Raw genomic sequence first — 26,658 nt, 5'->3', positions numbered from 1 at the left:
CTACTTTAGTCTAATTTTGTTAATTGTAATCACAAGGACTCAATGGATGAATAACATGAATCAATAAGCATTAAACTTTTGCCGTTGAAAGCAAGGCTTTTACAGGAATGCAAAATAACATTGTAATGGCCGCGGTGTCTTACGACTAATATGCAGTCAGGGGGTTACATGTGATGTCACATACAGTGAGATTGTGTAGAGCAGCAGCAGTAGCCTCTTTCTTGTACTACACACATGCTTCCATTCAAAATATACACACACTATTGTATAACACACAAAATATAATCCTGTTGGAAAATTAAGTTATTAGCTAGTTTCTAGCTAGTCATTTAGCTTATACAAGATGGACATCCACTTAAAGTTGTTAGTTCACCAAAATTCTGTCATCATTTACTCACCCTCTTGTCGTCCCAAACCCGTAAGACTTTGCAGATGCAAATTAAGATAGTTTTAATGAAACCTGGGAGATTTATGTCCCATTGAAGGTCCATTCAGCCAAAATGTTGATGCTTCAAAAGGTTCATAAAGACATGCAAGTATTGTTTACCATATTTTATGTGCTCAATATATGTACAGTTAATATGTGAATAAAAGCCTACATTAAAAATAAAAAGCGATTACAAAAGTGTTTTTCTCTAAAAGAGAACTTGGATTAAAAATGGTTTACTTTTATAATGTCTTTATGAACTTTTTGAAAAGTAATAGTTTTGCTGTAATGTGTCTTCAATAAAGGGACTGGAATATTTTAGGTTTTGTTTAAAAATATCTTGATTTGTGTTTTAAAGATGTAAAAAGTCTTAAGGCCCCGATATACACTACCGTTCAAAAGTTTGGAAACATTAATACTACAAATGTTTTTGAAAGAAGACTCTTCTGCTCACCAAGCCTGCATTTATTTGATTTTTACAATTTAAAATAACTTTTTTCTATTTGAATATTTTAAAACGCAGTTTATTCCTGGGATCAAAGCTGAATTTTCAGCATCATTACTTTAGTTACAACATCATGTCTTCAGTCACATGATCCTTCACAAATCATTCTAATATGCCGATTTAATAAAGAAACATTTGTTATTATTATTATCAACAATGTTGAAAACAGTTGTGTGCAATTTTTGGTTTCAGTATTATTTAATGAATAGAAGAACAAAAGAACAGCATTTAAGCTTTGGAAACATTATAAATGTCTATACTGTCACTTGATCAATCATTGATCATCCTTGCTGAATAAATGTAATAATTTCTTTAAAATTCCCCCAAAAAATTCTTAGTAGTACAATTTTACAAAAGCTTTCCATTTCAGATAAATTGAACTTTAATCTTTTGAACTTTCTATTCATAAAATAATCTTTATTTGTTTTACATAAACTGCTTTCAACATTGATAATAATAATACATGTTTCTTGAGCATCCAATCACCATATTAGAATGATTTCTGAAGGATCATGTGACACTAAAGACTGTATTAATAATGCTGAAAATTACTCTTTGCATCACAGGAATGGGGGGAGTCTAGGGAGTCTGCTCTGTATTTTCTTTAGCACAAGAGGCGTGATCAATGAGCATTATTCAAATGACTCTGTACGCAATTGGATAGTCCTTCAACCAATCAGACCACAAGATCAAGGGGCGCCATCCATAATCTATCAGGTGGATAAGCCAATCTGTGATTGGTTCCCGCAAAAGTGTAACAGCAGCAGTAGAAATAAATGTACAGGTTTCCAGACTAACATTGTTTTTCACGTTTATTATGATGAACTGCTTGATTTTAAGCAGTCTATTGTATAACATGCTATAAACGGAACGTGGATTTAATAGAGTGCCGAATTGTAGAGCTTGTGCAAACATAACTTCGTTGCTATGATCAGATGCTTTTCTTATGCTTAATAAAAAATCCTTGCTGTTTTCTCAATGTTATTGTGTTTGTTATTGAGAGGAAAGCACGCAAGCAAATATTTACACATTCATCTAAACGTCGCTCTCAGCAGTGTGTGCGCCATTTAATGTTCGCTAACAGTATATCGCTAGTCACGTATTTCAAACCTTGTTTTACCCCTAAACGAAGAACAAAAAAGAACTTCACTTAGTAGGTGAAATCAATATGGGGGGGAGTAAATGATGACAGAATATTCGTTATTAGGTGAATCATCGCTTTAAGATGGTATGACCAGCTGGTATCTGGTGTGTTTGCTGGTCAAGGATGCCCTACCAGGCTATTTAGCTATTTATATGTTGCAGTAAACTGTAGCTACTGTATTTTAAAACAGCAATTTGTAAAGCAATTACAACAATGAAAAGCCAAGCAACAAATATATCCAGCAGAAAAAAAGGCTAATAAACAGAAATAAAGATTGAATAAGTGTGCTAACATCACTCTCTCTTTTTTTTCTTTAACAATCTTGCTCTCACCTGCACATGCTGCTTTTCCTGGAGCCAGAGCTGCTGGGAGAGGAGGGGGGAGTCTGGTAGGACCAAGAGTAGTCAGAACCCTTAAGGTCTTTTATTACCTGAAAGAAAGAGAGACATACAAATGTAATATTAATGGTCTTACTTTGGTTTGTTTCTGTAAAGCACTGCACATGTTACATGATGACTGAAGCATATAAGGAGAATGTGCACCTGCTCGCTGGCTGGGGGCAGTTTGTGGGGGTCTGAGGTTAACACGGTGAGGTCATCGATAATGGCCTGGAGATGAGTGATCTCTCCCAACATGGCAATTTCCCCATTCTGACATTTACACAAAGGCAAATAATAAACAGTTAATAGATCAAAATTTCTATTTCAAGAAGTAATTAATCATCACACACTGTACACACAAAGTAGTAGCCTGCAATTGTTACCATAAAGAGCTATTTCTACCTAATTTAATTAAAAAAAATTGGCGCAGTAAAAAGTTCCAGCTGAAACATCCTCCCCTTAAATGATTATTTAGCTCCGCCCACATGATAAGCCTTCGTCCACTCTGTTTTATTTCGGAAAGACTCGGTACAGCCAATCTTTCTTTTATAAATATGATCAAACTAAATACTTTTCAGAGATATAAAAGATGCAATACTACTCTACAGGTACTAAATATTGACATGAGATTGACGGAAACTGTGTTTGATAACCCCTCTCATTATTTTTTCATCCTGTCTTTTGCATTAAAGGGGTAATGAATTGAGAAATCAACTTTCCCTTTTGATATATAAAAGGTCATAGTAACATAAGATTATCATGTAAGTTTCAGAGCTGAAAACTTCCTGTTTAGTCAAAGAAAAGCTTTTAAAGTCACCAGGCCCAGAAAACGATCTTGGGCTTCATTCTTTCTTACGTCATCGTGCTACGAAACACGCCTCTACAGAACGTGTAATTCAGTAGCCCTGCTCACCGACTCATGGAGCTGTTTGGTCGATCACAAGCCAGCAGCAAAGAACATGCAAAGAATATTGCAAGATATTGTGGAAGAACACAGTCGCTGCATAAGCTTCCTTCAGATCATAATATTAGGAATGTATGATTTATTTTGAATGAAGTTCCAGCTCATTTGGAGAAGAACGTTTGTGTGTTTGCAATCGCTTCATTTCACTGCGGAATCGTAGACACAATGTTGTGCCTTCTATATTGGATCCAACAGGATTGGTGCAACAAACGTATGTGAGTAAAATGTAGTAGTCCCGGGGCTGTGTGGTTTCTAGACGGGCTATACCAAAGTGTATGCCAGTCGGTAGAAATTCCTTCTTGACCTGGGTGCGCACGTGTGTGTGTGTGTGTGTGTGTGTGTGTGTGTGTGTGTGTGTGTTAGTGTGCTTGTTATTGTGACATATCAGGACAAAAATGTGTATAATGACATGTGTATGACATAGGTATTACAGAAAAGGGTGACATATGAGGACATTACCCCATGTCCCCACTTTTCAAAATGCTTATAAATCATACAGGATGAGTTTTTTTGAAAAAGTAAAATTGCAGAATGTTTCCTGTGATGGGTAGGTTTAGGGGCAGAGGCAGTGGCAGTGTAAGGGGGATAAAAAATACAGTTTGTACAGTATAAAAACTATCACGCCTATGCGGGCGGGCCATGTAATATAGAAATACTATTGAAATCAATCAAGGGTGGATGAGACTTAAATCATTGTGTTTGTTTGATAAAGATGTTTACGAGCCCTGTGATCAAGAAAATCATTGCAATACGTAGCAGCTTTAATAATCTCTCCTTCATGTGAACTGGCACTGGGCTATAGATATGACAGCAGAGCCGAAGCTTATTAAATATGCAAATCTTATCCAATCCTAGCATTGGGCGTTTACTTCCAAGTCTCCAGTGCAGCACACCCATCAAAACCCAGCGTTCAGAAGAGAGCCTCAAAACCAGTGTAATAAATAAATAAATAAAAGTGTAAAAAATAGCCTATTATTTATTAGTTATGATGTTTTTTGATGTCTTTTTAAACACCACATGAACGTCATTAGTTGACCTCAGACAACAGTATAAAAAAAGAAAAAAAGCCAGTTCATGACACCTTTAATAAATGTTATATAGTATTTTCCTCCAAACAAGCTTTAATAAAAAGTAAACTGAGGATGAAATTAAATGTGCTCTCAAATTCTCTTAACTCTTTCGCACCAGCATTTTTTTTAAAGTTGCTAGCCACCATCACCTTTTTCGATTATTTTCACAAAAATGTAATGGCCCCCAGAATTTTTTGTTGTATGAATATCTGACCATGCAATACATCAAAAGAAAGTACAGAGCCTCTGCTTTAAAAAAATATATATTCTATAGCTTCAAGCATTCTTTTTTTATCATAATCAAGTTTCATAAAAAAAGCAACATTTTGAACAAAAAGTTGAGAAAATAAAGTTTTTATTTTTCAAAGACTACAATTTGCATAGGCAATTCTATTATCACTTGTTTCTGCTCCTTTTTCGTCTGTGTTTTGATCCGGAGATGCTCTACTCTTTCAGAAAACATGTAATAGTGCTCCCTACCGTATAACAGTGAAAACACGGAAAATGTCAGGGAGACAATGTCTCATAAATGTAAAATTTCCTTTCTATGGCGGAGAAAGAGTTCATGAGCGGAGCTCTGAACAACTGAGCAACTGTACAGTTGTAAGTGTAAGTGATGTTGAGTTGAACTGTACCACTACAGGCTGCAGGAAGCCAATGAAGGTGCAGAAGCGCCCTCTCTCCTCCACAAGAGCTCGCCGCACCGCCTGCTTCTCTGTCTCCTCCATCAGCAGGTACATGTCATTCACATCCTGCATGGCACTGTCCAGCTGAGGCTGAAGGTCCCCCCGGCCTAAAGGGGGCAACAGAGAGCATAACAGAAAAGAAGGGAAGGAAGACAGGGAGAGGGATGAAACAAGGTGGAGAATGGACAGAATGAAATATGGCCAAAGTATCAGACAAAATAAAAGGTCAAATGGAAAAATAAGAAGATTGCAAAGGCCAATCAGAAGTAAAAAAGTGACACAAGAGGGAATGCACCATTAGAACAGAGGATCATTCTCTCTTCCAGCATCCAACAATACAAACATAATGTGAACACAGAACAAAACAGACTACTCCGACTAGCACCTACACAACAGATGGAGACAGACGCCTCTGAACTCTGCGATTGAACATCTTCTACTCTTAATGAAACACATGGAACCTCCCAGAGGAAGTTTAAAGGTTAACTCATGCAGACTAGGTTGTTAGAGATGGTTGTGACCTTTGCTGAGGAAGCAAAGTCTGTTACCCGCAGTAGAACTGCTTCCAGGAACACAGGCAGCATGCATGCTGGGACGGCATCAGCAAAATCATGCACAAAGCAAACCCTCAGGAGTTATAATGAGAGAAATCACTTGTAAGTTGTCAAGCTAAAGAGTCATGTAGGGGGTTAAATCCGACGGCCACAGAACTGTCTGCATACGTGTTGAGGTCTTTTTCGAGTTGAGGCCGGGTTAAAGGGCCATGCAGAGAAACGAGTGAGAAGAATCTAAGTGAGCCACATCTTTGCATGGAAAAAAACATACTTACCCTGTAGCTCTATAGAGGGAGAGTAGATGAAAGAGAGAGAGAGAACGCAACACAGGGGAATCCAAGAACAGAGAGGGTAAAGAACAGAGAGAAAGAGATACAGAGAAAGAGAGGAGGGAGAGCACTGTGTTAGGGTTAGTATTAGGAAGCAATTCAGCTCATTTCACGGCCAAATTGTTTCAGAAAAGCCAAACCACCACAGCAAATTGAATCAAAACAAAATAAAATAAAAAACAGCCAAAAACATACGATTTAATGCGCAATGGATCCAAAAGAAAATCAAATATGTAGTCTTATCAAACTGAATGGTCTTAGAAGAAATGAGATGCCGGACTTGTAACAAAATAATAAAAGGGAGCTTTTGCTTTAACACTGGACTCTTCCTAGTAACACATAGGATTGTCATCCTATCTTCAAAAGCAGAAATTATTGGCTGCCGGGGTACGAACACAAACTGCTTAGCAAATGAGGTGAGAGTTGCAGTTCTGCATTTCAGCCAGCAGAGGGGGTTGCTTACATTACAGAGGATTGTTTGCCTGCTATAAAAGGGATCAGTAATTTCACCAAGCACATTCGCATTGTGCACTCTATGCAGTCTATGCGTCTTTAACATCAGCTCCGAAATTCAACTGTCCATCATCGACCATTAGAGCCACTAAAAACACAGTGAACGCTGATGGCATCCAATCAGCTGGTTGTTCTTAACGTCTTATAAGACAGCCAGGTTTGACCTTGAGGAAATGTCCTTGAATCATTCCCAACACATTTCTGCTTTGTAATACGGCAATGTTATGTAATATTGAACCGATCCATCAAGTTCACTGACACTGTTTAAAACACTGTTATGCATAGTTGTGTGCTACTATAACAATATTTCATATAATAAATAAAACAATTTGTTTGTCATGTTTCATTTCTTACTGAAAAGAATGTGTGTTACCTTTCCTGGCTTTTTTCTGTAATTTCACGGTGTCCGAAGATTTTTTCTTTATTTCATGACGAGACCGTTTGTACTCTGTGAAAACAGAAATGTGTGAAAATTGTCTACTTTTTAAGAGCTGACATACTGTGCATATGGACAAAAAAGTGCTTAGTCACCTTTGGCATGGTCCTTGTCCAGTTGATTGGCTGTCTTCTTCCAGTCTTCAATGCGGTCCTGTAGAGGCGTGATCAGGCTCTCCATCAAAGCACTGAGAGCAATGGAGAAAGGATCATGTTCTCATACGTTCATAGCTGAGTCAGGATTCCCATTCAATTACAGAGAAATATGAACAATCACAAGGAAATATCATCAACCCTGTGGGGGGTTCTGATCATGCGAAATGAAAGCTTTGGTTTACAGTGTGGCTTAGAGTTTGAGGCTACCATTCATCAGACTGTCAGAGGGAATTGTCTGCAGATGTCCACTAATGACGTGGGAAAAGTGTGAGTATCAGACTTTGAGAGTGAGTCTCCGATTATAGTGTGCAAAACAAATATGAAATAAAATAGGCATTTAATATTGATTGATTTACTGATCAAACTGCATTGAAAATAAAGTTAGAAAAATTATTTGACCACTAAATGTCACAATAAACCAATCGGAATCAACCATTCACATATGATTTGCATATAAAATCTACAGCTATTACTTTTGGCCCTTGTTTGTATGTTCTTGTGTTGTGTATAATCATATGTATAAGTATATTTGTATTGTATATAGACTACTAAACTATAACACACAGGAAGTAGTAACAGGAGGAGTGTGGCCTTACTTAGTAAAATGGCGTAGTTTCGCCTCAATGCTGCGATGCCTCATACACATGCGGGTCAGCGCTGATCCGATATCTCTGGTGGCACCTAGAGGATGCACAAGTGAAAGAAAACCTGTCAGAACAACACTGAAATTATTCCATTGAAATTACTTTACTCACTCTTTACGCACTTTAATCACTCATTTTAAAGATCATCAAGTGTACAACTTCAAGTCATGCAAATATTTAATTCATGACAACTCACAGAATAGTTCTAGCATGTTATCGGTAATGACAATGTTAATGTATTTGGTACTGGTGGACTAGGTATGCTGTACACTGCTGCTGCAGAGTAAGTACGCCCTTGCTACTACTTATAAATACACAGACACGCTGCTGACATCGCCATATGGAAAATATGCTTCTGCTGCTGCTGCATAAATAGACATACATACATCCTAGGGAGGTGGAGCTGGGGAGGTGGAGGGTTTCAGAGGATATCTGTTGCAGGACTAACTTACAGCAAACATTGAACCATACTATTTAAATGTTGAACAAGCAATCTCATTATATTATGGTAATGCCATACGGTAATTATGTAATTACATGCAGACTGTATTTAATATACCTTTTAGCCTCCACCCTCTAGAGTTTCATGACTGAATTAGGTATTTATCATAAACACGGACCAGTAATTTATGCTTACTTCAGTCCAAATAAAGCGGTTTAATCTATCAGATTCCCCAAAGTGTGTCTGTAGCCGCAGTATAATTTAGGCTATTTTTAGTAGCAGGTTGGAAGAAAAAAAGAAAAGAAAAAAAAAAAACGTTTGGAAAATCCTGACCCCAGTATTTATAAGAGGCAGTGTGCTTTCTTCCAAAGAAGGTGGCCTGGACAGCTATTATTTTCCTTAAGTGTTAAAGATGTCAAACTGAATTGTTGAACTGAGAAGTCTGTAAGCGTTGCCTGGAACCACACAAGCATGTTAGATTTAACTGTATCATGGCCTTACAAAATAGGATATATTTTTTATTTACAATATAAAAATCAGCTTATTTCAAATGACTGTCACAACTTAATATGAAAAAAAGAAAGAATACAATTTTTAAAGATGATATTTTGAAATATGACTGGCAATCTAATGCAGTGTCATCATATCAATAAACATTAAAGCTGCATGTTTTGTTTTTTCACGGTGTGGCTGCGGGGAATGGTTTACCCGTCTATTCTCCGCATTAGTATTTTCAGCTTATTCTCAGGGTGATGAAAACCTACATTCCAGCATCAAATCCTGGTCTGTACCGACCTCAGATCTCCAGTACCAGAGGGATGAGATTCAGTCCGATTAGAGCAGTTCAGTAATCTAGGCTTTACAGGGTTAATCTAGGCCTGTCAAAGAGGCACACACCCCAAATCAACCCTGGCCCTTAAAAGGTAAAAGCTGTGCCTTAAACATTGGGTTGAAGAGTGTCACAAAGCTACTACGTGACTATGTAAGGACTATGGGGCATGTTCCCACATTTCACATGTGCACACACATATTGTGCATTTAAATTGATATATTGATAATTTAATATTATGTTGGGTATAATATATTTAAGAGTATTGTGTAAACGTGTGTTTAAAATGTAGTGTAATTGTTTGTGTAATTGTTTGGTGTTTGTTCCGTAGGCATGGTGTAGTGTAGGCACTGTAATACTCAGTATGGGGGTGGCATGAGTGTGTGTGAGGTACCGCCACTTTGTATGTGTGCAGTGTGTAGTTCAACAATAGACTGTTGCAATTTGGCACAAACCTGTCCTGTATTGTCTAATTTTTTTTAAATGTACCAAAAAAAAAAAAAAATTGTAACGTTATTTTTTCGGCACCGTGGGATTTTGTTCTACTTTATTGTGTGAAATGAATTTAGCATTCAGATTCCTGTTGTCCCAGTCACCTCATTGCCTCTAAACATAATGCTTGTTCTCATTTATATTTCTTAATTATCTACACTGTCTCAGATGTTTCTCCTACAATTTGAGGAGAGATAAAGACATTAATGTGGCTTGAAATGAACTGTTGACAATTGAGAGTATAGGGATATAAAATAAATCTGAATACCATAGCTCAGATTGCTTAGAAGAAGTTGATGAGAAACATTTGAGTTATTATTGAAACATCAGACTTTTTTTGTTAGTGTCTTGAGTCTTGACTTTGTTGAGACCTTTTGACAGAAAAAAATGGAACATGTTCCTGGAATATCCACATCCGTATTGATCCCGAAACAACATTCCAATTAGATTTGAGGGATAGGTTAGTGGTTAGGTAATTATTTAATGTCAAGTTTAGGCTTACAACACAGGCTAGGTGCTTCACTATTCTTATCCTTAAATTAAGGGGAAATGATAGATGAATAAGTTATGGGTAGGAATAGGGTGACTATTCAACAAAAGATGTTGAATCAGGAACATATCTTCCTTGGCAAAATCACACCAACTTGCATTGTCATGCCTTTGACTCATATTGCCAGTTATCTATTATCCATTGCCAGCTAACTATTGTCATTTTCCAATAGCAGTAAGGTGTTCACTAACACAGATTTTCTACATGGCTGATCTGAGCGCAGTAAGTTAAACATGCATGCATGCAGACACACACACACACACACACACACACACACACACACACACACACACACACACACACACACACACACACACCGTGTTTCTCCAATGAGAGCCTCCAGTAAGCCACGAGAGAAGCTCCATTCATAATTAACACATTCCTGCCTCATGCCTCCTGTTCTACCCAGCAACCATTCATTAATCCATCCAACAAACACACACAGCAGAGTGAGATGATACAGTGTCTAATGTCAAAGTGCCACCATACCTTACGATAGTGAGAAAACTACAAAAAGACAAAAACCAGGAATGAGTAAGCGTGAGAACGGAAAGAGCAAGTGAGGTTGCACATTTGAATTACCTCTGAAATTAGATGTTCTTTAGTGTTTGTGTCTTTTTGCAGTGTTTCTGTTTGTTTTTACCTTCCGCTATATCCCCCCCCCCCCCCCCCCCCCCCAAAAAAAAAAAAACTTTAGTAAAATTTTTGGATTTTATTGGAAATGATTAACCCGTTTCATTTCAAATTAAAATACCTTGTAATTTTTATTTTAAAAATCAACTCTTCAAGTCTTCCAATGAAAATGACAGACTTCTCCTTCCAAACATTTTGTTTTCCCTTAAACCCTTCACTAATTGTCTGCAAGCTGACATTCATATCCGCCTCCATCCTATTAACAATCGATGGATATTTTTCAATAATTTGGATGTCCACTGAAATACAGAAGAAAAGATCTGATGCCACTTCCATTTTATGACGACTTTAACATAATGAGACAGCTAACATCTGGATAATGACACAAGTTCTCCCGTCACATACTTAGTCATACCCAATGAGTGTCTCACGCAAACCAGATTTATCTGACGACCACTTAAGAATGTCCGGATCAGCGTATGCTCCGAAGCAGTGTACTGTTGTTACCGCAGTAATCTGGACAAAGTGGCAGTATTCACACAGTGCTGTCGCCTCCATCTGTTACAGCAGCCTGTGTTTACTATTGTCCTCATCGCTAAGACCCACACTGCCACACTAGCCCCCACATATTGATTTTCCCCATGACATTTAGTCACCACAATGTGAAAAACGACCATCCTGGGGAAAGATGAGTTGAAAGTGTTGACAAACTGGTGGACTGTTGTAAAAGAGTGACTAAATTCATCTTCCTCATGAATGACTTTATTTCACTAATCAATCTCTCAGTGCCAAAACATTCACTTACCAAGTCTAAAATTTTCTAAAAAAAAAAAAAAGACATTGTCAATACAATGAATAAATCAATATAAATTTAATGTCTCATAACAAGTCAAGGCATTGATAAAATAGCTCATCTGCAGATACAAAATTACTACTATATCATTTTTAATTTAAAGCCGTGTATTTTTCGATATTGGATATGCACTACTGATCAAAAGTTTTATTTTTATTTTTTTATTTTTTATGAAACTAATTACCGAGGATGCATTAAAGTTGATCAACAGTGACAGTAAATACATTTATAATATACTGTTACAAAAAAATACTGTTCTTTTAAACTTTTTATTCACCAAAGAGTCCTGAAAAAAAAAACATCAAGGTTTTCACAAAAATGTTAAGAAGCACAACAAGATTTCTTGAGCAGCAAATAAGCATATCAAAATTATTTCTGAACAACAAATATGACTGAATTTAGTTTTTAGTGTATTATTTTTTTATTATTCAAACAAAATAGACTGTACTTTTTTTTTTTTTTGTTGGTTTAACTTAAAAAAGTAAGTAACCTGGTTGCCTAAAAATTTTGAGTTTATTGAAAATAACACTATTTGGCATGTTTCACTGCGCCATCACAAATAAAACACACAATTACCCAATATGCTTACAAAATCTCTTAATAATATTTTAATAAAAGTTATCGAATCTAACTCAAAATTTTAATTCCAATGAGTTCAAAATTTTAAAGGCAGCCAGGTAACTTTTTTTCTAAATATTTTTTTTACAGTGTAGCATATACATTTTATATCAGGCATTTATTGGTTATTGGCCATAACATGGGGTGGGGTGGGGGACACACCTTCTAGACTTACTAACATTCTGGCTGATACCAATTTCGATGCATCCCTACTGGTGCATCATGACCCATATTGCCCAACAAAATCACTCTTCCAGCAGTGCGCTCCATATACACCAAAAGTTACTCATGGCAGAATATTTGCTCACTCACCAACACCTGATAATAACCGTGCGTGTGTTTCTGTGTCAGCTTTATCTTCCATCATTTTACATTTGAGACAAAAATGAAATGCCTGTTGGGAATTCCTTCTGTGGCTTCGGGAACTTAATTGAATAGAGTAACTGGATAAACAGGGCTATTTACTTGGCTGAGGACCAGCAGAAAGGCATACAAATCGCTTACGAGAGAGAGAGAGAGAGAGAGAGAGAGAGAGAGAGAGAGAGAGAGAGAGAGAGAGAGAGAGAGAGAGAGAGAGAGAGAGAGAGAGAGAGAGAGAGAGAGGGGTCTACTCTATAATGTTGAGTTGGGTTTTCAGAAACAGCTGATGTACAGCTACATTTACTTGCCGCTATAATTGTTATTTTGACTTGCCATCTCACTGTAAACAAAGCAAATCTGAACTTGGTGGCAGTCAATGCATAAAAAAACAGCTAGCAAGATGAACATAGAAAAGTGATTCTCTATTAAACCAACACTGAATACATTCCAAATGCAAAGCCATGTATATCCATATATAGTTACAAAATCAAAATATTAATAACTTGGCAGCTCTACGTGAGCAAAATTAGGCCAACACAAAAAGTATGTACCCTTATAAACCAAAAAAGAAAAAAACATTCAGCCAATTTCACTCATGTTAATCAAATGCCATTTTTTATTGTATCAGTAAACAAGCAGAGGTGGACAAAGTACACAACTCTATTACTTGAGTAAAAGTAAAAGTACTACTGGTCAAAAATTACTCCGTTACAAGTGAAAGTTGTAAAAACAGATTTTTACTCAAGTAAAAGTACAGAAGTATTTGTTTTCAAAAGTACTTAAGTATAAAAGTAAATTTCCTTTTTTATGCCAATGCATTATTTTATTATTGTTGTATTAATGCACACTGTCATCATGGTTTAAGCCATTCAGTGATGCTCCATCTGACATACTAGCATACGACTAACTTAAACTCATTTAAATACTTGTTGTGGCATGCAGCGGGGCGAGGGACCGTGAGAGCGGGCCAGTGACGAGTGGTAATGAGTACCAGCTGCGCGACACAACGGTCTCGTCCGCCGGCCAAGTGACGGGAGCATATAAGGAGGAGCGAAGGCAGCGGAAGACGAGAGAGGACCAGGCCTGGACTTTATGTTGAGTTTTGTTTGTTTTGTTATGTATGTGCGGGCAGTCGTCCGTGAGGGGCTGCCCGCGGTTTACTTTCGTTTTGTTTATTTATTTATTTTGAAATTAAAAAGTTGTTGAACGTTCGCCAGTTCCCGCCTCGTTCCTTCAAATCTACAAACTTTATTACACTTGTTACAAAGCTCTTTACAAAGCTGCTGTCACTTTAAGGACGAATGCACAAATCCAAATAACTTAAATCAACTTAAATAATAATATTCACGAATGCACAAATCCAAATAACTGAAATCAACTTAAATAATAATATTCTGGCATAATACAGATAATCTGAAATGTTTAAGTTATGGCCAATAACTGATAAATATTTGCTATACAGTAAAAAAGTATGATAAACTTATGATACACACTATTTTGCCTACATAAATTAAAAATTAATAACGCACAAAAAATGGCATCACAACATTGTAATGTACAGTATAAAAAACATATTATGACTTTTTATCATATAATGACTGTGGTGGTACCACCACAGTCTGGGCTTAAAGGAAATATCGGAATATTAAATATTTCTCTGCCTATATATTTCTTCCCCTCCTCTCCCTCTCCCACCATTTCTCCTACTGTCAGCATTCTCACTACTCACCAAACCCCGCACCACCCCTTTCCTAGAAGTAATTCAGACATCCCTTTTTTCTCCGTCACGAGACCTGATGATGTGTGGCGCATGTTGCCTCATGACTCCCCGTTGAGCTGCTGAACATGAAAGTCTGTCAGAGAGACTTCAGCCTGCAGGGCTTCAAACCCGCACACAGACCAGCCTTCACCTCTACAGAACATTCCTGCCCTTATTTCACCAGACATAACCTTTGGCGTACAATATGTTTTTCTGCTAATAAGTACGAATAATGCAGGTGCTTTAATATCTAAATCTAAAAAAAAAACCTGATAGTTACAGACAGAGTCAGCAAGGATTCTGACAGACATGAAAACTATAGTGTGAATAGGACTGAATTTAATTCACACTGAATTTACTAGTAAAGCATTTTAGCGTTTTGGTAGCATGGTCTCAAATCAATGGCCACCAACAGTAAAGAAGTATTAATTTACATTATAATACACTGCTGATTTATTGGCAGTTCTGTGAGCTGAAAGTCTAAAAATGAAATCTGAAAAATAAAATAAAATAAACAAAAACACGCACACAATTCCAGTATTACTTAAATACACACATGCAGGGTACCAAATGATCATTTATTTTACATTAGTATTATTATTAGACCTTCAAATCAATTCAATAATTCAGCGAGAGAACTGAGCTTATATAACTCACATCAAGCAATTTTTTTTCTAAACTATCAGTTAACCTCAATGAGGCAAAGGTGCTATCATTATTTCCACTTGATGCAAATATACCATACGCGAGTGTTTTCTTTGCCGTGTTCCTATGGCTGTATGCCCTTCATGCTTTGCCATAGCAACAGGAAATCTTCTGAAGGATTTGTGCCCGCCAATGTTCTTCTCTCTGCACCATTCATATAATGCAGCCATGCTCTCACACAAACACACAAGGTTTTATTGTTATATAACAACATGAACATACTAATTTACTTTATGTATTCAGCTCACATATATAAGAAAATGCTAATGGGGCTTTTTCATTATTTACACTGAGCACAGACTAGGATCAGATGATCTTCATTTGAAGATTAGAAGTGTGATTATGTTTGTTTATGGAACAAACATTCCTTGAGCACAGTATGAGTTTATGTAGAGACACTAGTACTGACACAAATACAGGCCACATTAAGAACTATAGATTAAAGAACTGGGTCCAAGGGTCAAATGGGGTATAGTGGGTGCTTCTTTGTTTGTTTACAGTAAGCCTAGTAGTGTAAACAACAAAAGATGTCTCTTTGCATCAGACATTTCTAGACAGAGAGCCCTGATTACACAAATTATACAAGAAAAAAACAATAACAAAAATAAAGCAGAAATATTCTATTACTCAAAAACTTATTTTACGTAATTTTTATTCTCTGGTGCTGCTTGCAAAGCATTCAAAAATTGTCCATTTCCACAAGATGAACTTTGTTTTCCATTCGTTTTCCAAATGTGGCCATTTTTGACTGCAAACAGTACAAGTGTGACAATTTTTTTAGTATAATTGAACCATTATGAATTATCTCTATGATTTTTTTTTGTGTGTGTGTGTTCACAGAGCAAGTGCCAAAACCTTTTCGTACCATTCCGATGAAGTAAAACATCCTTAAAGCTTTCCTGTAGCTCAACAAGTAGAGCATGGCGCTAGCAACGCCAAGGCCAAGGGTTTGATTCCCAGGGAAAGCAAGAATTGAAGAATTGACAAAAATGTAAAATGTGAATGCAATGTAAGTCGCTTTGGATAAAAGCGTCTGCCAAATGCAATGTAAAATGTAAAACAACACAAAACAGAGGGTTCCGTAAATATAATTTAACATAAGTGACATGTAGAGATTTGAAGCGTTTGACGCCTCTGTACAAGTCATTCCATAGATCAGTATCGAGGACTGAATTTTACACACTATGCTAACAAAATGTCAACCAACTTTCATCTTAAAGCCTCTTGTTAATTTGTTTTGTATCCCATAACCGAGGCAAATTCATTTCCTAAGGCAGTACTCAAAATCAGTCTGAGGACAAAAGATTCATTTCAGGCGATTTAGTGTGCCAAGGTTGGGGCGTGTTAACATTATTCTGAGACTGAACTGAAGACAGGAAAAAATGCGTATAACAATGTTTGAATCACAGCAAAACATAATTTTGCCAAAATCGTCGAAGATAATAATTCTTATACATTTTTCTTTAACTATTTTCTTACCCTAGTTGTTTTAAAGTCGGTATGGAATGGAAATCCACCCTATCTATTTTATAGACGCATGTTATTAATCTTGTTGCAAACAATTCATCCATGCATGTCTCATAAAAAATAAAACACTTAATTTTGAATTAAAATACCACAACTCTTTCGGTGAAAACAACAGACTATTTACATGGCAGAGTAACAACATCTCTTTAGTGACGGATGTTTCACTCAGATGTAAGAAATTCTACTTCTGTTACATTGCGAATTTAAAAAGAAATAGCCCTTAAAACAAGTAAAGCAATGAAGGTAAATATTGTCCCCACATCACTTCATAAATTTGCAGACACTAGTGCGGTTATTGTAAAAGAGGAATGAATATACAATTGAACAACAGTACTGTGCTGTTGAAGGGCACATGCTGAAGCAAAGAAAAGCTAACGGAAGAAGAGGAAAGACAACAAACGATGACTGCAGCAGCACATGAAATAGCATAATTCATGCAAGCCTTGATTCTCCTCTCAGCATGCGTCTGTACCTCAGAGCTTCTGCCCCAAAACTGCTTCTGATTAGACTCAGAATGCACAGCAGAGAGAGAATCGCTGACAATTACTGACACCAAAATCTACGTCAAACCTGACGCCGCATGAATTTCATCAAATAAATAAAAGAGGGAGTACATGCATAAAAACATGAAATGAAAAGACTGTTGAGACCATCGGGTAAGGAAGCGGGGACAAGTTGACCCAATTTGCATTGATAATCATTCATAATCAGTAACCCAACGGAGCTGGATAGGGAATGTGGACGTGAAAGAGAGCATGCCTGTGCACAAAAGCATCAACTCTAGCAAGTGAAGAAATTAAGAAATTTTGCTACTGTAATGTAAAATAAATAATATACAGTACTTTCTAAGAAATAATCTTAAATAATCTTAAACTTAAAACTTAAACTTAAATAAAAAGAACAAACTTTTTTTTACAATGCAGCTGTGTCCCAATAGCATAGATTTCAGTCTTAGATAATAATAATTATTACAACTGCTACTACTATCTTTGTAATCTTAAAAGATCATCATCATCATCATCATCATCATCATCATCATCATCATCATCATCATCATCATCATCATCATCATATTTAAATTGCTAGGCTTCCTAAAATCATCAGGGTAAATACAATGTGGACTGAGAAAATATCACAACTGAAAAGAGGTTTGAGTCCACTTTTAAAGTCCAGGTACAAATCAATGCAAATATTTTATTCTCTTTTCTTCTGTCACTGAAAGGGGGTGGGGGCTCTTAATTTTGCTCTCAGGGAGTGATGCGTTTAAATTAAAAATGTGCAAAATTCCTTACCAGCCGAGCATGTTCAACATTTAACCCCTTCAAACTGGGTCATAGTTGCCCTGCACTTGGGCCGTCCATTTTTGACCCACATTTTTGTTGAGTGTTCAGCAGTTTTTGCTTTTATTAAAACAACTTTCAGTCCATTCAAGGTTACGTTAACCCTATATGGATTGTGGGTTATATTACGCTGTTGCTTGTTCTGCCAGTAAAGATCCCTAATACTAATAATTATCATGCAAGTCAGTGACATGTATATGCATGTATATATTTTGCTCTAGTCTAGCAGATGAAAAAAATTACATATGCAGTGTTGCAGTGCAGAGCCACTGGCTGAGCTCAATTTCTGGACAGTGACACTTAAGGTCAGGTGAGGCGATGTGTTGAGTCAGAGTGTGTGTGTCACTTTGCATTACAGTATCTAGGCTGACTACAGCGGTGAACTGTACCTCACGCCATGGTCGACACCTGGTCCCGCTCACTCAGATCTCACACTTAAGTCATTCTGTGATTTAGCCATGACAAATTTAACACATTAAGCATCCGAAAAGGAGATCTGGATAATCTAAAACTGGTCTTAATCCTATACGTTCACCTAAAATATTGTATTGGAAGTATTCAACATTTTGCAATGACTGACATTTTGTATTGACTGACATGCAGACAGTGGGCTGACATGCAGGGACATGTAGATAGGCTGTCTCTCTGGATGATGCTGTTTGGATATTTTATTGGCTTATCCTCAGAGAACACTTATACAATGGTTGGGTTGCACCAGCTATAAGATCTTCCTTAAACTGATGCATTAAGCTCCCATTATGTTACTGTTGTTTATTAAGTTTGAAACTAACTCTATCAGCATTTTGGATGTATGACAGAGATACAAATATATATATATATTATTTTGTTTATATATAAATATATAATATATATATATAGGAGTTGCTAGGCAACGTGGGGGAGAGGACGCTGGCGTTGTCTGTTCGCCGCTTCTCCACCCACAACAAATCATGTTAATGTACTATTAGATTTACATTTTATTTTATTTCCTTATGTTTGTGACTAGTCTAACAGTCAGAGCTACAATTGGGACTGTTGCTGATTGCTGGCAGCCACTGAGAGGTCGTTGTTCGTCGTTTCGCCGTTTTCAACCGCTTCTCTAATGTTTACGTTTGAATTGCTGCGGTTGGTTTCTGGTTTGGAGGACATTTGATGTTTCTCGCCGCGGGTGCTCACTGGTGGTCTCCCTTGGGCTTGGGCTGCATGGTGGCTGAAGTTTGCACCGGGCTAGCGTCATCCGGGCTCTCGTCGTCGGCGTCCGGCATGATGTTGGGATGTTCTGCTTCTCGGCTGCGCCGCTGTTCCGTCCTGCATTGCGACCGTGGAGCGGCTTGGACATCTGCGCCGGCCCCGGTGTGTCCACAGAAGTGCCCGGAGGAATGTTCTGCCTCCTGCATGGTGCTGCAGCGATCCCCATCGTTTGAATCATCATGAAGAAGACCCATCATCTGGTCTTCAGCTGTCGTGCCTCGGCGATGTCATCGGGACACTGCCGCTGGGAGAAATCTGAAACATGGAGTGGACCACAGTGTGCTGCGGAGCTAACAGTGTGCTGCGGAGCTAACAGAGACTTCCACCATCAGCTGTTTTCTGTCCACCATCAGCTCTGTTTCTGTTCACCATCAGCTCTGTTTCTGTTCACCATCAGCTCTGTTTCTGTTCACCATCAGCTCTGTTTCTGTTCACCATCAGCTCTGTTTCTGTTCACCATCAGCTCTGTTTCTGTTCACCATCAGCTCTGTTTCTGTTCTGTTTTCTGTGTTGGTTGATTGTTTGTAGTATTCTATATTTTTACTTGTTATTCATTTTTTGTTGTTATTCCCCCCCCCCCCCCCCCCCCTTTGTTGCACTTTGAGATTCTTCGGAATGAAAAGTGCATTATAAATAAAATCTATTATATATATATATATATATATATATATATATATATATATATATATATATATATATATATATATATATACATATATATATACACACACACACACATATACACACACTGTAAAAAAAGGTCTGTAAAGGGCAAAATGTTTACTTTTATTGTATTTTATGAATACTGTATAAATATGAAGAAATTTTCTGTAGTTTTTTTACAGGTGTTTATCTCTACATATACCACAATGCAACACGACTGTGATGTCACCGCATATCGTGTTTAATTTACCCCACCACAAACAACTCTATGATATTTTAAATATTTTTACACACACACACACACACACACACACATATATATATATATATATATATATATATATATATATATATATATATATATATATATATATATATATATATATATATATATATATATATATATATATATATATATATATATATACATATAGAATGTTGCATTAAACAATTTCGTAAAGAAAAAAAAAAAAAAAAAAAACAATTCCATAGTGGATTCAAAGTGATCAAGGGCTTAGGGCGTTCCAGTTCAGTCCATTGCAAATGTTCGGCCAGTAGTGGACGCTCATGCAACGTAAGCAATGACGCACATCTGAGTGAAAGAGACGGAGGGAAGTAGGCGAGTGAAGGGCATAATAAAAACAAACTGGAATGCAGAAGTATGAGCTCAGAATCTTGGGACATGTGGTCTTCACCTCACAGCCGGTGAAAAAGAATCAGGATAGGACTCGGGCAGAAATCATGTCCATGGATGCGGTTAATAAACGTTACTGTCGTATGAAGCAGATCAGGACAGAGCGTTGAGGGTGCTGCGCAAGGCAGAACACAGCTGCCGGCGCCATTTCCGCTCATGAGTATGAGGTAACGCAGCACTGTTTATCATATTACATACATTTAAGTGTGTTGAAAGTTATATTATGGCATTACTCTGTGCGTTCGCTCAGCAGCTGCGGTGACACTTGTTCACACTGCTAAGAGTAAAGTGATTCTGCCAAATAAAACCAGAAACCGAAGGTAACGCAGATATGACGCAATTGATAGGCGACCCCCTCATACGTCCCAGTTCCTTGGTTAAAATAGCAATTTTCTCACAATTTACAAATAGTTGGAAACATTTGGGATATTATAAGAACTCAGCCTTGTGGTTTTTGGATATTTTACTGTAAAATACTACATAGTGCATCTTTAACGTATGTGAGGTAAAGTATGAATTGATTCAGCTGTTTTTTCCTGTTTGGAGGCTTATGCAAATTAAAGTAACTGTGAAATCAAAATTGACAATTCTCTTGCTGATAATATGTGCAGGGACGCTAGGGTGGGACAACCTGTCATTCACATGAGATCACAGCAATATCTGAGCACAGCAACAACCTAATCTATTCACGATGAACAAAAACATGTCCTGGGCTACTTTTTTCTCATTCAAGCCGTTTTTTTCAGCACAAGAAAAGATGATCAACTTCCATTTAATCCTGATTTATTCGTTTTTTAAAGTTACGTTTTAAAAGTTTAATGGTACAATGCTAAAACATTCAAAAGTGTACGTCTTTTTTGTTTCCATTTATGCTAAGTAACTTCATAGCTGGGTTAACAGGCCCCTGAACGCAAATATCCACAAAGCGCCATTCTATTTACATAACATTTGTGCATTTAATGTACGGTGCGCAATCATCTTACTGCCGTCCGCATGGATAAACTCTGTTGAAAATCCCAAATGTGAGTGAGATTCCAAAAATATCAACAATCCATATTCTTTCAGCCCCAAGAGGAAATCTGTGTCTAAATAGCGAGGTCAGTTCATATCTGAGAGGAGCCAAGAGTTTCCAATCTTCCATCAAGCCATACTGTCCATTAACACACATCAGCAGTTAAAAAAAAAAGTCTAATTATGAAGGAAAGTAGGTCTGCAGGCCTCAATGTCCCTCTGATTGAGGCCAACAAACCCTCAGAGACATTAACGCACCAATCATGTGCCATCTAATCGAGACATGAAACTTTCCATCACCAAAGTTAGAAGCGTAGATCCAGATCAGCCAGGCCCTCTGGTCATTCATTACCACACAACACTAGGTCAGTGTGCTCCTCTCGCAACCTTCTGGTCTCCCCGACCAGGCCTTTTTTTTTTTTAGATGTGAGAAAGCCTTATTCAGCATCTGTCACGAAATCCCTTTATATCACAGCAGCTCAATGCAAATCACCACTGTCATCCCAGGCACCCCCCAAAAAAACATAATTGACCACTTTCAAAAACTCAACGTGGATATTCATTGACCTGAAAGATGAACAAAACCAAACAAGACTCCTCAATTGCTTAGTTGAGTGTGTGAGATTACATCAGTTGTGTTGATGTGCACATTGTTCGTTTTAACACTCCAAAGAGAACTCGCATTAAACACATTAACCTCCTAGTCACGTCTTATCAACACTCTTGAGCATCAGAAAAAATGTCTAACTCTAAACCATCATAAGGCTTTGGGTTTGATGCTTCCCAGATTTTAAACGCAATGCAAAGAACAAAGCATCCATGGACAAAGTCAGCAAGAGTTTAAAGGCATTATTGGATTGTTTTAAGGTGAATGCTGGATGAGCCTTTTCATTAGCTGGTCTAGCAGCTTTATGAACTATGCTGTAACGCAGATAATCAGGAATGTTGGCTTAGCTTATGGCTAGCACTTCAAAGCTTCTGATCACCTGCTTTAATGTGAACCGAAACAGACGATTGGCCCCGAGGTGCAAGACAAATTCCAGTGGGCCAATCAGAGCAGCTGTTAACTATGGTGGTGTAATGGAGGGTGATTGGAATCAGCTGGGCTGCGGGCCATGACAGGGTCTGGGTTTGATTAGCAAGCGCTTACCCAGCCCTCCTGAGGCTGAAGGGAGAATGAAACAGACAGAGGGCAAGAAATATTTACTCTAAAAGGAAGTTCTTGGCAAAGGACACCGCTATGGCTAAAAATACTCCAACGCCACTGCTGACACCAGATGTCCTTTTCATTAAAAATATAAAGTACGGGGGAAAATGAGGGGGACAAAATAGAAGTTTTAGCCAAACAAGATTTTCATAGCACAACCCCTGCCAATTTCTTGGCTCTGTCTTAACCCTTCCACATTTGAACTTTTTTCTTTAATCTTCTCTTGGATCACTCCACCCCAACTTGTTCACTCTTTCTCTTTTCGTTCTGGCTCTTTCGGATATTTGCCAAAGTATTTCAGGAAACATGATGACCTCATGGCAGACGGATCCATGTACAGTAGGCGGTAAAAACAGCATTCGGAGGACATGAGCTCACCAGCACTAAACAATACAAACGCTCACTTATTTGAGCTGTTGCCATAGCATACAGTCCAAAGTTTCTATTTTCTTCACCCATTCCCACAGTCTTTGGAGACACTTTTGGAGATAGAAGAACAAATTTTCATCAGTATGGATAGTGTGAAATGCTGAACTTCTTGAGAGGAAGGATCTTGAAATATGACCCTTTTTACCAGGAAACGAGGCTCCAGTAAAATATTTCTTATCAATTTTTACGGGATGATGAAAATTACTGAATAAAGATTAGAAGATCATTTCCAGTAATATTATTTCAGCAATCGTATAACATGTTCCCAATCGTTCCCAATACAGCTTTGTATGGTTATAAGTATGAAAAGCACTCTGGAGATAAAGGATTTGGTGGAAATCTCACCCAATCTCAAGGGACAGAAAATGACTAGTTAAAAGGATGTGACCCACTGATGTTTCATGTCAAGCTTCCTGATGCACAGATAATGACTGAGGAATGGTGCTGAGATGAGATCAGGAAAGACTGTGTATGTTGTATGCATGGGAATGAGAAAAGAGGAAGTGTGTTTCTGCATCTATCAGGACAGGACAAGTGCTGACGGGATGGAAAGAGGAAGACTCACAGACAGTCTCCAGGGCAAGAGAGGCCAAACCAGGGGTAGAGGTTTGGGTGGTCATCTCTAGCATCTAGCATGGGCTGGTTGATGAAGAAACCACACCATTATTTAGGTAAAAATCATGTTTCACCATTAACGAACATTCAAATAAAGCCGTGTACCTATGTTGAATAATAATAATAATATTTCACTAGTGACATGTTTAATGGAGGGCTATTTACAGTATGAAATTTATCAGCTACTGCAGTCATGTTGGAAAATTACATCAATAACACAATGTCAGTCACATGACATTTACGGCTCAGCTGACAGGCTCAAAAAAAAGTGTTTCCAAAAGCAGCTTCCAATTCACATACTTCTGAGGCTGAAGACACCGGCCAAGCAACTGCCACTGAGATGAATGGGACATTAATGGATAGCTTTTCCCAAATCTATTAGAACTAGGTAAAAGCCTCCAGACTACACATATGGAGAGCAGCTCTGAGAAGGAAGAAAAACAAGCCAAAAACTGTTTTACCTAGAGACACAAGATGAACAGATTGATAAAAAACAGACGCATAAATGAAGCATTAAAAAAAATAAAATAAGATAAGGCTAATAAATTTATTCGAATTTGGTTTACTATTATTATTATTATTATTATTATTATTATTATTATTATTATTATTATTATTATTATTATTATTATTATTATTATTATTATTATTAATAATAATAATAATACTAATAATATTGTGCTATGAAACAGTAATGAACCCCTAATAATGAGCAATTCATCAGCTAACAGGGAAACTTATCAAAACTTTGGCTAACATTACAAAGTTCTATTAAAGTTATGAACAAATATTATTCCAATAGCCTTAATATTATTGATGTTCAAAGATATCTGGTCTTTAATAATGTTCTCAAAACTTAAGCACAAAAACATTATTTATACATTGTTCATTGAAAGTTTTACTTTTTCTGAACCATTTAGGTTGGATGTTCATCTAACATTTTTTAAACATTACAACTTGCTTCAGAACGTTAAAAACATTAAAGAGAAATGTCTTCAAGTTTGCAAAATGGTATAATGCAATGTTCTATTAACATTCATATAACCAAAAAATAAAAATAAAACGTATTAAAACATTAAAATAGCGTTTTTATAACTTAACTAAATGTTTTTTAAGAAAATCATTTTGTTAGCTGGGTCAGATGAGAGAAGCTTTACTGTGCAGAAAAATCTAATAATCTACAAAAGGCAAAATTATACACACATTTATACTACATACTTTACACTCTTATTTTATTTTACTTTACACGCTTACTTTACACTCTTATATATATATATATATATATATATATATATATATATATATATATATATATATATATATATATATATATATATATATATATATATATATATATAAATATATATATATATATATATATATATATATATATATATATATATATATATATATATATATATATATAAATATATATATATATATGTTATGAGATGGTGCATTGATTGGTGTATTTATAGTTATGCTATTGTGGGAATTTTCTCAATGAAATATATTTTTCATGAAGTCACTAACAATCTGGCTAAAGCAGCATGCGTCAGTATGTTTTTTGTGTGTTTAAAATACCACATGGGTTAGAGTTAAGATCACCACAGTCAGTTACAGTGGGATTATAGCAAAGCTAATAGTTAGTGGATATTACAGCACTATGGCAAGTGTGTGTGTGTGTGTATTACTATGTCTGTGGTTGTATATGTAATCCTCTTTGTCACTGTGACACACAGACTGAGTTTTTATGAGACCTGGCATGCCTCTACTTATATACGCCTGTGTGTATGGGGCAAAGTTCAGCAGATGGTGCGTAATCATGGCAGCCATCAGGTTTTGAAGTAGACGGCACATGTGTGACGTGTGAAAGAGGCATGCGTATCCATGTGCATTTACACTCACATACAATGCTGAACTGATCATGCAGAGCTGCAGCTAGTTGCAGTGTATAGAGTTATATATATATATATATATATATATATATATATATATATATATATATATATATATATGTTCTGGTAGGTCGTGTTAGTCAAGATCGCAGCAGCTGACTGTCAGCTGATCACTTATACCTAAAGGAATACGATGTCTATCACAGCATATGCACACACACACACACACACACACACACACACACACACACACACACACACACACATATGCTGCATATATGTCACATTTCTCCTGAGCTAATTACCCTACTCCATCCCTAACTAGCATCAGACTCGCATCAGTCAGGATTTCACATTCTGATTCCCCCTGAATCAGACTAAATTCCCAAGTTGGGTTATACATTTAAACATTGGCATTAATGCTATCTGCAATTGTTGGTTCTGTTTCTGTTCTGGTTCTGGGGGGGTGCAATCCATTCTTGGCTGCATGGATGCACAGGGAGTTGTTGCCCAGAACAGAACCATACCGCCAATCTAAACTATATCTAAACAATATCTAAACTATTTGACGATAGTGGTTCTGACAGAAATAAAGATTCTGGGAATTTGTCTGATTGTTCAGAAGAATAAAGTCAAATTATGTTAGGGTTATTAAAGCAATTGTTAAATATATGAACTACTCAAGTAAACAAAAAGTTGCTGTCAGCGAGTTCATTACAAGGAAGCAGAATATAATTCTGGGTATTTCAGGCATTCCAGACAATCCACAGGGTTAATGGGATTCTTGCAACTCCTTCAATTTTGGTAAATCCTTGACATCTGCAAAGCAAGTACTGTAGAATTATTTGCAATAGTGTTAAAAGGACAAGAGTTGACGATCTAATAACATGGGGTATTTAAGTCTCTATAGCCTACTCCATATCAAAAGACAAAAATGGTAGGTGACAATAAATGCAACAAGAAACTGAAGAATAT

At 36.9% G+C, this 26,658-nt stretch overlaps 1 protein-coding gene across 3 annotated transcripts in view; it reads right to left on the bottom strand.

The window, feature by feature from the left end:
- Window positions 1-26,658, bottom strand: part of mtss1lb (MTSS I-BAR domain containing 2b) — a 78,724-nt gene that overhangs the window by 11,251 nt on the left and 40,815 nt on the right. For 2 of the 3 annotated variants that reach the window (XM_067437532.1, XM_067437524.1), the window contains exons 4-9: window positions 7,760-7,844; window positions 7,104-7,195; window positions 6,946-7,020; window positions 5,126-5,283; window positions 2,619-2,726; window positions 2,409-2,506 (exon numbers count right to left, since the gene is read on the bottom strand). In XM_067437532.1, coding sequence (XP_067293633.1) covers window positions 2,409-2,506; window positions 2,619-2,726; window positions 5,126-5,283; window positions 6,946-7,020; window positions 7,104-7,195; window positions 7,760-7,844 — 616 coding nt within the window. Of the gene's footprint in view, window positions 1-2,408; window positions 2,507-2,618; window positions 2,727-5,125; window positions 5,284-5,724; window positions 5,937-6,945; window positions 7,021-7,103; window positions 7,196-7,759; window positions 7,845-26,658 lie in introns of those variants that run through there. The other variant, XM_067437541.1, reaches the window with a different exon arrangement.

This window comes from Pseudorasbora parva, chromosome 1 (genome assembly GCF_024679245.1).
Source record: "Pseudorasbora parva isolate DD20220531a chromosome 1, ASM2467924v1, whole genome shotgun sequence".
Lineage (NCBI taxonomy): Eukaryota > Metazoa > Chordata > Actinopteri > Cypriniformes > Gobionidae > Pseudorasbora > Pseudorasbora parva.
This window is presented reverse-complemented; position numbering and strand designations above follow the sequence as displayed.